Source organism: Heteronotia binoei, chromosome 1, assembly GCF_032191835.1.
Source record: "Heteronotia binoei isolate CCM8104 ecotype False Entrance Well chromosome 1, APGP_CSIRO_Hbin_v1, whole genome shotgun sequence".
In the NCBI taxonomy this organism is placed as follows: domain Eukaryota; kingdom Metazoa; phylum Chordata; class Lepidosauria; order Squamata; family Gekkonidae; genus Heteronotia; species Heteronotia binoei.
The window spans coordinates 19893619-19909299 of record NC_083223.1 but is presented as its reverse complement, the minus strand read 5'-3'; the positions used below and the strand labels follow the sequence as shown (position 1 = coordinate 19909299).

The 15681-nt window shown below is 44.5% G+C and overlaps 1 protein-coding gene across 3 annotated transcripts in view; it reads right to left on the bottom strand.

Moving 5' to 3' along the window:
- Window positions 1-15681, bottom strand: part of MYO16 (myosin XVI) — a 224243-nt gene that overhangs the window by 106897 nt on the left and 101665 nt on the right. For all 3 annotated transcript variants that reach the window (XM_060231776.1, XM_060231767.1, XM_060231759.1), the window contains exons 6-7: window positions 7621-7745; window positions 4643-4768 (exon numbers count right to left, since the gene is read on the bottom strand). In XM_060231776.1, the coding sequence (XP_060087759.1) occupies window positions 4643-4768; window positions 7621-7745 (251 nt within the window). The remainder of the gene's footprint in view (window positions 1-4642; window positions 4769-7620; window positions 7746-15681) is intronic.

Below are 15681 nucleotides of genomic sequence, written 5' to 3'. Positions count from 1 at the left end.
GAGCAGGGCCTGGGCCCAAATACCATGGCAGGGAACATGCAGCCCTTTTTCTCTCCAGTGCCCAGCCCTGTGGTCCCAAAGCAGCCATCAATGAGTCAACGGCCACGAATTAGCGGAATAGAAGAGAACCTTCTGCCTTTTAGACAGAGGGCAGATCGTTGGAGGCTGTGCAAATATGAGGGTTTTAAAAAAGGTTATTAAAAGTATCACTTTGTTCCTATCCACTGTTACTCAGGCTCATTTTGTTTAAAGGGGGGGGGGAGAGAATCGTCAACAGTTCATTCTGCCCGCTTTTTAAGGATCAGAGAGGGGATTCTCAGAAGTGTGGAGGGAAAATGGATTTCCATGGGCTGACTGGGAACTCTGTTGCAAGGGTGATTTCACATAGGGCGTTTCCACATTCCCATTTTCCTGTTGCTTCGAGGGGTTTTTTTTCTCCTGTTCCTCATATGTTTTGCTTCCATTAGTGGTCAATTTGATGTTACATCACTTTATGTCTGGCAGGTTAAATCTGCAGGGAGAGATGCTGGACATTGAACGAAGTAATATTTAATCAACCACTAGAGGCAGCCAAACACACACGCAACAGACACCTCCTCAAGCAACAGGAAAACGAGAATGCAGAAAAGTCCACACAACCACACCAGCAACCAGACAACCGTGGAAAATCACTCTGACATAGAAGCAGCCATGGCCAATAGTTTTTGCCTCTTCTTGGTTGCAGTCATCTGGGTCACAAAGACCTTGTTTTTCCTCACAGTGACAGTGTCACATATTGACTGAGTTCTGGAATAAAGACTTTCCGGGAAAGCAACTTCTCACCATAATACAACAATGGAAGTGTGAAAACTCTTCCTTAGCTCTTCTTTTTCTGGCTCTCCAGAACAATGGGAAAATAAAGAGTTAGTCTAATCTAGGGGTGGTCAAACTGTGGCTCAGGAGCCACATGTGGCTCTTTCACACATATTTTGTGGCTCTTGAAGCCCCCACTGCCTGACAGCTAGCTTGGAGAAGGCATTTTTCTCTTTAAAATCACTTTGCCAAGCCAGCCAGCAGTTTGGAGAATGCATTTAAAGTTAAAGTTGTTTTCTTTCCCTCCTTCCTCACCCCATCTATTTGCTTTCCTTCCTGTCTTGCGGCTCTGAAACAGCTGACATTCATGTCTTGAGGCTCTCAAACATATGGCATTTATTCTATGCGGCTCTTATGTTAAGCAAGTTTGGCCACCCCTGGTCGAATGTATTCCTGCGGGCCCACATCCCATTGTCCACAGCTGTCTTCCCTGCATCAACAGCCCTACAGTCCCCATTCTTGACCATGTTCTGGATGGTGAAACAAGGCTTTCCTTGAAACAAACAGCATTTTGATGGCCTTTGCAGCAACATTCGCATCCCAGGAGGGGAAAAAAGAGAAGCAGGCGCTTTTCCCAAACCCCATATTCCAGAACATATGAGAAGCCATGTTGGATCAGGCCAGTGGCCCATCCAGTCCAACACTCTATGTCACATAAGAACACAAGAGAAGCCATGTTGGATCAGGCCAATGGCCCATCCAGTCCAACACTCTGTGTCACATAAGAACATAAGAGAAGCCATGTTGGATCAGGCCAATGGTCCATCCAGTCCAACACTCTGTGTCACACAGTGGCCAAAAAACCACCAAAAACTAAGTGCCAGAAAGAGGTCCACCAGTGGGGCTAGAAGCCCTTCCACTGTGCCCCCCAAGCACCAAGAATACAGAGCATCACTGCCCCAGACAGAGTTCCAACAATAAGCTGTGGTTAATAGCCACTGATGCACCTCTGCTCCATATGTTCATCCAATCCCCTCTTGAAGCTATCTATGCTTGTAGCCGCCACCACCTCCTGTGGCAGTGAATTCCATGTGTTAATCACCCTTTGAGTGAAGAAGTACTTCCTTTTATCAGTTCTAACCCGACTGCTCAGCAATTTCATTGAATGCCCACGAGTTCTTGTATTGTGAGAAAGGGAGAAAAGTACATCTTTCTCTACCTTCTCTATAGCAGGCACGTATCATTTTTGTCAGGTCAAGGACCTTTAATCGATCTTTCAGGAAAATAAAATCCAATAAAATGCTGTCTTACAGTGATAAATAAAATGCTGTCTTTGTCTGAAGGCTTGCATCTGGCTGGGGCTATAAGAACATAAGAGAGAAGCCATGTTGGATCAGGCCAATGGCCCATCCAGTCCAACACTCTGTGTCACACAGTGGCCAATATATGTGATGCTCTTCATTCTTGGTGCTTGGGAGGGGCAATTGTGTGAGAACTTCTCATGTCCTGGCCCCATTGATGGACCTCTTGATGGCACCTGGGTTTTTTTGGCCACTGTGTGACACAGAGGTTGGACTTGATGGGCCATTGGCCTGATCCAACATGGCTTCTCTTATGTTCTTATTTTCTTGTCATGGGATTTCACAAAAGCACTCTAAACCAAGCCAAAGAGGATGACCAGGGCTTTTGTGCCATTAGCAAATATTCCTGCATATTTAGTAAATACCCATCAGTTAGGACAATCAAGCTGCTGTCCTGAGTAGACTAGCAAAGATAGGGCCATCATGACCTGGTCATGCCCTGTCCCAAATTAGCAAAGCCCCTGGAGTAGCTTCTGTTAGGTATCTCCTGCCTCTTTTCTAGCATCCCATGTTCAGAAAGTACATACATTTAGGAGCTAAAAATATTTCAGTCTAGAAAATCAGAGCGAGGCGCTGCACTTATTCCAAAGCTACCTTCCACCATCAAGGAGCTGGACTTAGACAATATTTATACTTACAGCTCAGCAGGGCTTTTTTGGTAGCAGGATCTCCTTTGCATATTAGGCCACACCCCTTTGATGTAGCCAATCCTCCAAGAGTTTATTGAGCTCTTAGTACAGGGCTGACTGTAAGCTCCAGGAAGACTGGCTACATCGGGGGGTGCAGCCTAATATGCAAAGGAGTTCCTGCTACCAAAAAAAGCCCTGTAGCTCAGGCGATGTATGTTTTAACACTACCCTCCATCTCTCTCTCACACACTCGTCCTTCCATATGGTGACAGCCCCTTTCACTTGACTGCCTCCTCTGTATTCAGCTCTTGAACTCCCTCTCCCTCAAGCCATCTCCCCAAAGCTTTTGCCTCACAAAGTTATTGTAATCACCCGACCACCCAGCCATAGGGACCCTGAGAAGGAGTCATGGCTTTTGGGAACAGCAGCAATACACCATGCATCACAGTTCTGAACACAGGTGGCATGTGCGGGTTGAAAGTCCCCATATATGCATGCCGAAGTGAGTGTTCCCTCTTGAAAACAGCTACGATATGTAATCCCCTAGGCTCAGATGGCCCATGCTAGCCCAATCTTATAAGATCTCGGAAGCTAAGCGGGATCAGCCCTTGTTAGTACTTGGATGCAAGACCACCAAGGACATCCAGGGTTGTTACGCAGAGGTGGCCAATGGCAAACCATTTCTTGCCTTGCAAACCCTATGGGGTCACTAAAACTTGACACCAAGGTAAGTAACAATAGGTTGAATCACTACTTGCTATGTTGATTAATGTTCTACACCCAACTGGTACACCATAAAAGGTTTTATTTTACAACAACAGTAAAGCAAGACTGTTTGTATTCAAGAAAGGACATGAATGCTTGCTTACCTAACACAAGAAGAAGAAGAAGAAGAAGATGATATTGGATTTATATCCTGCCCTGTACTCTGAATCTCAGAGTCTCAGAGCGGTCACAATCTCCTTTACCTCCGCCACCCCACACACAACAGACACCCTGTGAGGTAGGTGGGGCTGAGATAGCTCTTACAGCAGCTGCCCTTTCAAGGAAAACTCTGGGAAGAGCTATGGCTGACCCAACGCCATTCCAGCAGCTGCAAGTGGAGGAGTGGAGAATCAAACCTGGTTCTCTCAGAAAAGAGTCCATGCACTTAACCACTACACCAAGCTTGCTCTCTAATGCTCTGCAAAAGCAAATGTTTTATACTGATGGATGTTCAGCAAAGAGATGAATTGATTAGACATTGAATAATGCAGAAATTTTGTTTTTGCCAAGAACTCTTAACGCGAACAAGGTATATAAGGCACAGATGATCAGGACCATGTTGTATCATTGCATGTTACACAAGTGTTGTTAATTTTGTCGTACTCAGAACACAACTGTGTACTATCATCATCATCATCATTATCACCATCATCTTGCCTCATCCTGGCCAGCACCAGGCTCTAGGTGATGTAAAACAGCAAGAAATACATATAAAATTAATAAAACCAGTCAATTAAGAACAAATTGCAACCCAATGGCATCTTTTACAACGTGCTACAGTTCTGCTTTCTAGGCATCGGGAGCAGAGAATTCCCCCTTGAGGGAGGAGAGGGGGGTGCCAGCCCAGCAACCGTCACTGTCCTCGAGCAAAAGCCTGGTGGAACATCTCTGCTTTACAGGCCCTGTGGAATTGTAGGAATTTAGGGCTATCCCTACCCCTCATTGATTTACTGGGTAGCACAAGAAGTGTCTTCATTGGAAATGCTGACTTCCCATAAATCTATTTTGGATAAAGTCACGCTGGAAACCTTGGACAGGAAGATTACAAATTACACCAAGAGAAGGGGTGAATTGAAGGGGAAAAAAATACTCTACCTGTCCATACTTTGCTGCTAAATGTAGAGGTGTCCAATACTGATTGTCCACAATGTTGACGTTGGCACCATGATCCAGAATGAGAGAAGCAACTTCCTTGTACCCATTTGCACAAGCGATGTGCAGCTGTGATGAATTCAAAGACAGTTAAGGACTGCAGAGAAAAAATATATCACAGCAATCTCTAAAGCCAAAGATGACATGATATTTGTCAAATAAAACATGCATACGTGTTCTACTACACTACTCATTAGAGGTCTCATTCTATTTGACTGCATCAACTTACACTGTATAATCTACCTTGAGTCTCAGGTCGTTTTCGCACTTACCTTATTCCGGAGCGACGTCCCTCTTCACCGTGCAGCGTCAAAAACCAGTTTACATCTGCGACGCAAAAGCCGCGGGACTTCCGGCTTCTGCGGAGCAAGTAGTGCGAAATCCGCGCAGACGGTGAAGAGGGACGTCGCTCCGGAATAAGGTAAGTGCGAAAACGACCTCACTAAACAGTCGGGCTATAATAATAAATTAATAATAAATTTTTATTTATACCCCGCCCTCCCCGCCTAGGCAGGCTCAGGGCGGCTTACAGGACATGGTATAATCCATGTTATAACAATAAAAACAAGATAATACAGTTACAATACAATTCGTAAATTAAATATTATTAAATAAATAAAACCAGTATAACTTAATTGTGCCACAATCTCAATATGTATAAAGATGGCTTGATGTTACTACCAGGTTCTATTTTAAAAAGCTAGTTGGAAGAGGGTGGTTTTGCAAGCCCTACGGAACTGATTGAGATCCCACAGGGCCCGCACCTCTTCCGGTAGCTGGTTCCACCATTGGAGTGCCTGTATCGAGAAGGCCTGCTCTCTAGTTGTTTTTAATTTGGCCTCCTTTGGCCCAGGGATTTCCAGAAGATTTTGTGAACTAGATCACAGTGCTCTCTGGGGAACATATGGGGAGAGGCGGTCCCTAAGGTAGGCAGGTCCTCGGCCATATAGGGCTTTAAAGGTAATAACCAGCACCTTGTAATGAACTCGGTACACAATTGGCAGCCAGTGCAGTTCCCGCAGCCTAGGCCGTACGTGTTTCCACCGAGGTAGTCCCACTAACAGTCTGGCTGCTGCATCTGCACTAGCTGCAGTTTCCGAGTAAAGTAAAATAAATAAATAAATTAAAATAAATAAATATTGTAAAAAAGAAGAAAGTAGACACAAGAATTTGGATTCAGATTTCAGTTGCGTCACACAGTTCCACTAGACAAAAAAATACTGCCTCAGTCTATTTAATATAGCAAGCACTGTAAAATTTTCAAATTTAAAATTCATATTGATTTGGTCGGTCTAGTAACAACGTGTGAGGTTTCTGACGTCAAAATACTAGTCTCCACACTTGTAATTAGTGTGAACAGAGAAAATCTGGATACTAAATTCTGGTATCTGAATATCTGATATCAGAACATCTAATGTCGTTAAGTTCAAACCTGAGTTGATGGGAACTTCTTTTTGTGTAATTACCAGATTAACAGTTCAATCCTTATGAACACTTTCCTAGGAATAAGCTCCACTGAATAGGCAAAAGTAGAATTCTGAGTAGACTGGTTTAGGATTGCTTTCAAATTGAGATGATGTAGACTAATCTAGTTTACCCAAAGGCTGTCAATTGTCCTGACATCTCAACATAATAAACACGACTGGGAGGACCAATGATTACATAATCATCAATATTAATCTAAGACGGTACATATGAAATAGTGTCAATGACAAATACAGCAGTGACCACAGTCCAGTATAGGTTCAAATATGTTCAAGTGGCTTTCCAAACAGTTAAAGTACTTGGACTTCAATCATCAACATTGCCCCCATAAATGTTGACGGTACTAAAGTAGACCAGGGAGGTGTTGTGAAAGGGATGAGAGGGGCTGTGGCTCACTGGTAGAGCATTTTCTTAGCATACAGAAGGTCCCAGGTTCAATCCTCGGCATCTGCAGCTGAAAGGACTAGGTAGCAAATGCTGGAAAGGCCTCTGTCTGAGACCTTGGAGAGCCACTTCCAGTCTGAGTAGCTAATATTGATCTTGATGGACCAATAATCTGATTCTGTATAAGGCAGCTTCATTTATATGTTCATGTGTTCAGAGTCAGTCTGGTGTAGTGGTTAAGTGTGCGGACTCTTATCTGGGAGAACTGGGTTTGATTCCCCGCTCCTCCACTTGCACCTGCTGGAATGGTCTTGGGTTAGCCATAGCTCTCGCAGGAGTTGTCCTTGAAAGATCAGCTGCTGTGAGAGTCCTCTCAGCCCCACCTCACAGGGTGTCTGTTGTGGGAGAGGAAGATAAAAGAGATTGTGAGCTGCTCTGAGACTCTGAAATTTGAAGTGAAGAGCGGGATATAAATCCAATATCTTCTTCTTCCTATGCATTATGTGGCCCCTGAAGTTTCTGGATCCTAGAGACATCTGTATAAATCCTTCCTGTTGCCACCACATGTTAGTTTTTCAAAGTGCAGTTGTGGCTCTTGCTCTTAAAATGCTGACTTTGAATCTGTGATCAGGGCTGGTGCCAATTATTAGGCAACGTAGGTGGCTGCCTATAGCTGCAGCCTGCCACGGGGTGGGGGGTGCTGGCCGGGGTGGACTCCTGAAGACTGGGAAGAAGCGCTGGCCCGGAAGAAGCCTGGAAGCATGGGGAACTACAACTGGCCATAAAGCCCCACAGCAACACCAGGGCCATGGAGTGAGTTGGAGAGGAGCACAACTCTATTCGTGAGGCAAGCGCTTGGAGTGCTGTGGGTGGGTGGCAGCAGGAAGGGGGAAGGGGCTCAGTGGGGTGGAGGGGCAGGTGTGGGCCGGGGTGCCTTGCCTGGGGCACCGAAAATCCTGACACCACCACTGTCTGTGATCTACTCCAGTGTTTGTATACATCAACATAAAGTCTACTAGACTGGAGTCCCTAACATTTACATCTTAGCTTACCAACGTGACTCCTTCGTCATTCTTCTGATTCACGGTTCCTCCACTTGATAAGAGATGTCTGACATCACCAAGCATTACTGTAGATTTCTGAGTTTTCATCTGGCACAGAGAATTTAGTTCCACACCTACGGAAAACATTGCAAGAGAGAACGATTCATTAATTTTCTTTTTCGACAGAAGGGTGTCACACTCACAGTAAGCTGGCTGGCCTCCCTGTGGACAGTGAACGCAGGCAAAACTGAGCCTTTCACAGTTATGGTAGAGGTCTGAAAATACTCCGTGAACTCCACAGGAAGGCAACAAAATAAGAATGTTAAAATAATCCAAAAGGAGGGGGACTGTAAAAACCAGCCTGATGAGAAAGGAAAATAAAGGGGAAAGGGGACAAATCAGCCTGATCAGCTCCTCAGGCAAGGGTGTCAGTAGGGTTGCCAAGTCCAATTCAAGAAATATCTGGGAACTTTGGGGGTGGAGCCAGGAGACATTGGGGGCGGAGCCAGGAGCAAGGGTGTGACAAGAATAATTGAACTCCAAAGGGAGTCCTGGCCATCACATTTAAAGGGACAGCACACCTTTTTAAATGCCTTCCTTCCATAGGAAATAATGAAGGGGCACCTTCTTTTGGGGCTCATAGAACTGGACCCTCTGGTCCAATAGTTTTGAAACTTGGGGGGTATTCTGGGGAGAGGCACTAGATGCTATATGGAAAATTCAGTGTCTCTACCTCAAAACACAGCCCCCCCAGAGCCCCCAATATCCATGGATCAATTCCCCATTATTCCCTATGGGAATTGTTCTCCATAGGGAATAATTGCCCAGTAAACATTTCCCTCCCCGCCCCCCGCCACTTTCTGATGACCCTAAAGTGGGGGCGGGGGGGAGGGCCTCCAAACCTGAGGATTGGCAACCCTCTCTCTCTCTCTCTCTCACACACACACACACACTTACTGGGTCTGGTTCCTCCACAACAACATCTGAAAAGAACAGGGGCTATGCTGCTCTCTCTCTCTCTCACACACACACACACTCTTAGTTGCTCTGAAATGAAAGCAAAACAAACTGAGGGACTGTGTTGCTGACCCTTCCCATGAAGTACTTCCTGCTCAACTTTAAAGGCACACAGACACGCATTTTGAAATGGACCTGTTTGCAGGTTTCTGAACCTGCCCAAGATCTAGAGCTGCATGGTGGCTGTGGGGGCGGGGCTTCCCCCACCGGCCAGCTGGCTGGGGACCAGGGGAAGCCTGTAAAACTGGGGGATCCCCCATTGGGACCTGGGGATTGGGAAGCCTAGGTGTCAAACATGCGGTCCGGGTGCCAAATCAGGCCCCTGGAGGGCTCCTATAAGGCCACCGAGCAACTGGCTATCTGCTTCCTTCTCCCTATCTCTTGCTTCCTTCTGCATAATAGCTTGCTTTGCAAGGCTTGCTCAATTGCACAGCAGAGCCACTGAGCCAAGCCTTTCTTCCTTCTATTGGCTGAGGCTCCCCAATCCCAGTCCCCTGGAGAAGGAAGGAAAGAGCCAGAGCTTCCTTTGCCCAGTTCCCTGGATCCCATGGGAGAAAGCACCTTTAAGACCAATGAGTGCTAATGTTTTAAGTTTAAAAAAATATATATATTTAATTTCTTTGTGTTCTTTATAAAGTTTATATCTCTGCTATCTAATCTTAAATAGGTACACAACATGGCCCGGTCCAACCCGACATGGCCCGGCCCAACAAGGCCGCATTTATGTCAGATCCAGCCCTCATAACAAATGAGTTTGACACCCCTGTCCTAGGGGGCTTAGAGGGATGGAAAGGGATATTTTGAGAGGTTGGGTGGGATTTTCATGTTCCATGGCTTCCTGTTCCTTCTGGGCCTCAAAACTTGGCGGCTTATGCCAATGAATATGACAATGAAGAAGGATCATTTGCAATACACAATGCATTGTGCTTCCCAGCTATGCCGAAAAATATGTTTTAAAAATGAGAGACAAAAGATTTCCATGAATTTTCCCAATAGGAACAGGTTTAGAAACAGTGGGTGAGTGGGTGCAGAACTGGCAGTTGGGAGAGAGCGGATGACCGTTGAAAATGACAGTTTGAAAAACTGTAGCTAACTGCTCAAAACCATGGCAGGCTTCCTGAAGGAAAAGATTCCAGACTGAGCCACAGTTAAACAGACAGAAGAGCATAGTGAAGAACAGGGCTTTTTTTTTGAGCAGGAATGCAGTTCCGACTGGCTTGGTGTCACGGGGTGTGTCCTAATATGCAAATGAGTTCCTGCTGAAATTTTTCTACAAAAAAGCTCAGTGTGAAACAATGTTGATGTCAGGGTGTGTGTCATAATATGTAAATAAGTTCATGCTGGGCTTTTTCTACAAAAAAGCCCTGTGTGAAACAATGGTGGTGTCAGGGGGTGTGGCCTAATATGCAAATTAGTTCCCATTCGGCTTTTTCTACCCAAAAAAGCCCTGGTGAAGAATGAAAAAATTAAATAAAGAAAAGAAGGGAAGAAAGCAAAAAAAGAGGGGGGACTAACGATGAAAACATTGCACAAGAGAGGGAAGTAGAAACTAGCAGATAGAAAACCATAGATAAGTTATCCAACCCCAGATATCAGTCATTGGCTAAGTTAGAAAAGAAATTGTAAGATCCTAAGAAGAATCAATGTAATAGTTAGTATTGTCCTAGGGCAGTGGTGGCGAAGCTAGGGCACGGGTGCCAGAGGCGGCACTTGAAGCCCTCTCTGTGGGCACGCATACTACCTCACCCCCCACCCCCGCACGAGGCTCTGGAGTAATATCTCATTGAAGCTCCTTCTCTCCTCAAACTCAGGTTCCTTCTTCCAAATCTCCAGGTATTTTCCAACCCAAACCTGGCAACCCTAACTGGGCCTCCTTCAGAGAGACAACAGGGCACTTCAGCCTTTTTGAGCTCGTGGGCACCTTTGGAATTCTGACATGAGGGGGTGCAACCACAATGCAGCCCCCAAGCACAACACACAGAGGAAAATTCCTTGCAAGTGTTCCTGCAGTTTTAGGGAGAGGGTTAGATGGGATCCACTAGGGCAGAGGTGGCCAAACTTGCTTAACATAAGAGCCATATGGAATAAATGTCAGATGTGTGAGAGCCACCAGACACAAATGTCAGATGTCTGAGGGAAGGAAGGGAGGGAGGAAGGAAGGAAAATAGGTAGGGAGGGAGAGAGAGAGGTGGAAAGAAAGCAACTTGAACTTTAAATGCATTCTCCAAGTCACTGGCTGGCTTGGCTTGAAGAAGTGGTTTAGAGAGACAAATGCCTTCTCTGATGGGGGCTTCAAGAGCCACACGATGTGTGTGAAAGAGCCACATGTGGCTCCCGAGCCACAATTTGGCCACCCCTGCACTACAGAGATGGGTATAAGGCAGCTTCAAGTTTTCATGTGCCAAGACCTGGTTGTGTTTCATATTTCAATCTGTTGTGGCACGGTCCAAGCCAAAGGAAAGAAGAGACCATGGGTGTGTGAGGATTGGGGGGGGGGAGGGGAGAGGAGAGATCAGGACCATGAATCAAACATGCTTTTTTGAAGGGATGTGGGTTTATTACAGGAAATGTTGGATCCCACTAATCTGGCAGAAACAGTGGCCGGGATAGCTTCTGGTTTAGGAGTGGAAAGGGAGGAACTGTAGACTTCCTTGCTTTCAAATACGATGCTTTTAATAGCAGTATCTGAGCAGAGCTCTTTCAAGCTACAGGGACCATAAGGCAAATTGTTGATAAGCTGTTTTTGAACTGTTGCACTGCCGTTCTGGTTTTCCAGGGCATCCCTGACAAGTGTTTGTCCATCTGCTGCTTAAAGACTGCCAGTGAGGGGGTCGATTGCACTGTTGAACAACTCTTACTCTTAAAAAGTTTTTCCTATGCCAGTCCTCTCTTCTGCTGCCAGCAGGAACAGCTCCCTGCCCTCCTCTAAGTGGCAGCCCTTCTAATACTTCAAAAGAGCAATCATGTATCTCCCCTCAACCTCGTCTTCTCAGACTGAATATCCCCAAGTCCCTTAGCCTTTCCTCATTGGGCTTGCTCTCCATGGTTACTCGGAAGTAATCTACAGTGAGCACTGTGGCACCTACTCTCTACACATGCACAGGATTGCAGTTTTAGTTTAAAGAAAGAAGAAGATATTGGATTATATCCCGCCTTTCACTCTGAATCTCAGGGTCTCAGATCAGCTCACAATCTCCTTTTAACTTCCTCCGCCACAACAGACACCCTGTGAGGTAGGTGGGGATGAGAGAAGCTCTCTCAGAAACTGCCCTTTCAAGGACAGCTTTGTGATAACTATGGCTGACCCAAGGCCATTCCAGCAGCTGCAAGTGGAAGAGTGGGGAATCAAACCTGATTCTCCCAGATAAGAGTCCACGCACTTAACCTCTACACCAAACTGGCCCTCCTTTCTCATATCAGACTTTCTAGTTAATACAATTCAGACTATCCCTGAAGTTTCCAAGGGTAGCCATGCTAGTTCACAGTAGAACAACTAGATTCGAGCCCAGGAGCACCTTAGAGACCAACAAGATTTTGGGGGGGAGGGGGCACAAGCTTTCCAGCATTAGAGCTCCCTCGATTAGATAAAAAGAGCTTCAACTCTCAAAAACCTTGTTCTCTAAGGTGCTGCTGGACTCAGATTTAGCTGTATAAATCAGTGGACTCCTTTCATCAACTTAATTTATTAACTAACATCGTGTATCCCCTGTCTTCCTCCCCCAAAAGGACACTGAAGTGGTTTGACACACTCTCCCCTTCTCTTTTATCCTCACAACGAACCTATGAGGCGGGTTAACTCAGAGTATATTACTGGTCCAAGGTTTCCCAGCAAGCTGCCAGGGCAGAATAGGCATATGAATCAGGACGTCCCAGATCTGATTTGGGCACCCTAACCACCAGCTCCTACTAAACGCACTATATTTTAATGAATTTTTTTCCTAATGGCAAACTAGAATGATGTTTATAATGTATGTACATGTTCAAAAGGAAATAGGTGGACAGGAACACCTCTGGGAAAGGCATGTTCTCAGTTTAACCCAGACCTGCAAGCAACAGAGCAATGAACAGCCTTATGACACTCTTAACAATATATGTAACAGCAGGAGTTAGGAATTTTGTGTAAGAGGTGATGGGTTTGTTTCTGTTTTGTTTGTATTTTTAAGCTGGTCGGATGACCGTGAATAAAGAACTACTACTACTACTTATGACACTCTCACCATCATTCTCCCATTCTGAGATGTTACTATTTTGTTGGTTTCCTAAGCAAATGCTACCCAGACCAAATGTTCTTTCCATTTATTAATTTCACTATGAGTTGTTTTTTTCTAAACTAAAACCTCAGTATTCAGGTTAAATTGTCGTGTTGGCACTTTGTGATAAATAAGTGGGTTTTGGGTTGCAGTCTGGGCACTCGGTCTCTAAAAGGTTCGCCATCACTGTCCTAGGGGTTGTCTCCTAACCTCTCAAAGTTTCCACAAGGACAAAATTAGAAGGAAAGAACAAAGGATGTTGCCCTGAACTTCCTGAAGGAAAGAAAGGGTTTAAAGAAATATTAATAATGAAGGAATAACTGTTGCCAGCCACACCTTCACAGAAGAAAGCAAACCTAGCAAATTAGGAGGGAAAGTATACCAGAAGAGAAAGCACACATATTACCCCTCTAAAGGAAGCAACATAGCAAGCAAATCCGCAAACAAGAAAGCCGACCACAACCCTCCAACATTCAATTAATGTTTAATTACCAGATATCAATATTGGTCCAATAAAGAATCAAGATGGTGTGAAAGTAAATTGAGGGAAGAGGACCTCATGTATCTTTCTAAAACAGGTTACAAAGATATTCTCAAAGTAAAATAACAGTAGCAATGTAGAAACGCCAAAGCCTGCGTGGCAAAAAATAGGTTCTTAAAAAGAGGGGTGGGGGTGGGACCTTTAAGTAAAGCTGTTTTCATAACTGAAAAGGCAGAGCAAAGGCAGAGGGGGAATCAAGTTCACACAGAAATCTCTATTAACGGTCCAAAGGGGGGGGGCATGAAAAGTGAGGTCGGAGAGGACTTTGCTTCTAAAGCATACAGAGCAAAAAACAAAACAGTGCTGTGCTACCAACATTAACAAAAGATAATCTATGGTACAAAATTCCTATATAGTTTAGGGTAACTAAGGGAGCACTGGTGGCATTTATCCAGATTTTTTTTTTAAAGAGGGAAAGTGCTAAAAGCCAAGAAGAAGCGGCATCCAAGACATTTGCATGCAACAAACTTTAACTGAGTGTTACAAGTAGAAGCATTATAAAGAAATCAGATTCATAACAGAAAAGAATACAAGGGAAAATACTGAAGAGGTGTACAAGTTCATGCTCCCAGTGCCCCCCAGAGCACCAAAGAAATCATCCATTGTGATAAAGGCAGTTTGACACTTCTCTGTCCATAGTGTTCAGACACATATTTGAGGTGTGTAAAAGTGGTGTTATATTTTGCAATGACAGGGCTGCCAACCTCTAGAGAGGGACAGAGATCTCCCAGAATTACAACTTATATCCAGACTATATAAATCACTCTCACTCACTCACTCATTCCACCTCTCTGGAAAAAAATGGCGGCTTTGGAAGGTGGACTGCATGGCATTCTACCCTACCAAGGTCGGTCCCTGCCTTCCCTAAATCCCACTCTCCCAGGCTCGACCCTCAAATCTCCAGAAATTTCCTAACCCAAAGTTGGCAGCCTTGTGTGATACCACAGTGGGAAGGCTTTTGTCCAAAATCACTTCACAATAAGCCTCACTTCTGACACCAGTTTACTAGAGAACATTCACTAGCATGACAACACATTTTCTTTTGTAGCTGCAGCAGTCAGTCTCAAAATTCTACCTGGACATGGAGTGTATTGATTTCAAATACATTGAATGGTGCTATCATAACACTGCATACTTAAACCCTAAGGAAAAACCTGTGGTATCCTAATCAATGTTTAATCTTTTTAAAAATCTATTTAACTTATAGTAAAAAAGGGGACAGTAAATAATAAAAAAAGAAAAGTATAAAAATAATCAAATCACGCAGGTTTACAGAGGTACCCACTTGCTATATAGCTAATAGTCCGTCAATTACAATCCAAGATCAGAAATTGACTCTTCAGGAAACATACTCTTTATATACATATCTCAAATATACCTTGTAAAACACACTGGTTCAATTTTTAAAAATAACATTTTCTTCTAACTGACCATACCAAGGCACAAAATCTGGCTACTTTAAAGGGAATTGTCTTACATCAATCACTCAGCAGGAGACAAATATAAAATTGGTTAGATCCATCTGGATGATTGGACATAACTGGATTAATATACATATTCCAAATGTTCTGATAAAACCAACAATAAAAGAGGATATGCTCAATTACAGCTAATAGTAACTTCAGAAGATGACAGCTAACTAGAGCCTTATATATAGACTTTATCCCCACTAGCATCTGTGGGGCCTCTTTAGTCTAGGCCAGGGGTGGCCAAATTGTGGCTCAGGAGCCACATGTGGCTCTTTCACACACATTATGTGGCTCTTACATGCCCCCACTGTCCTGTTGGCTGGCTTGGAGAGGGCATTTGTCTCTTTAAATCACTTTTCCAAGCCAAGCCGTCTGGTGGTTTCGAAAATGCATTTCAAGTTAAAGTTTCTTTCTTTCTACCTCTTCCTTCTTCCCCCATCTATTTGCTTTCTTTCCACCTTTCTTACCACCTTTCCTTCCTCCCTGCCTTGCAGCTCTCAAACATCTGACATTCGTGTCTCGCGGCTCTCAAACGTCTGATGTTTATTGTATGTGGCTCTTACATTAAGCAAGTTTGGCCACCCCTGGTCTAGGCTCGGATAGTTATTAGTTGACTTTTTTTTTTTTTTTGTTACATCAAGTCGCAGCTGACAGATAGCAATCCCAGTGGGATTTTCAAGGTAAGAGGCATTCAGAGGTGGTTTACCATTTCCTGCCTCTGCATCATGACCCTGATATTCCTTGGAGGTGTCCCATTCAAATACTAAGCAAGACTGTCCCTCCCATCCAAATA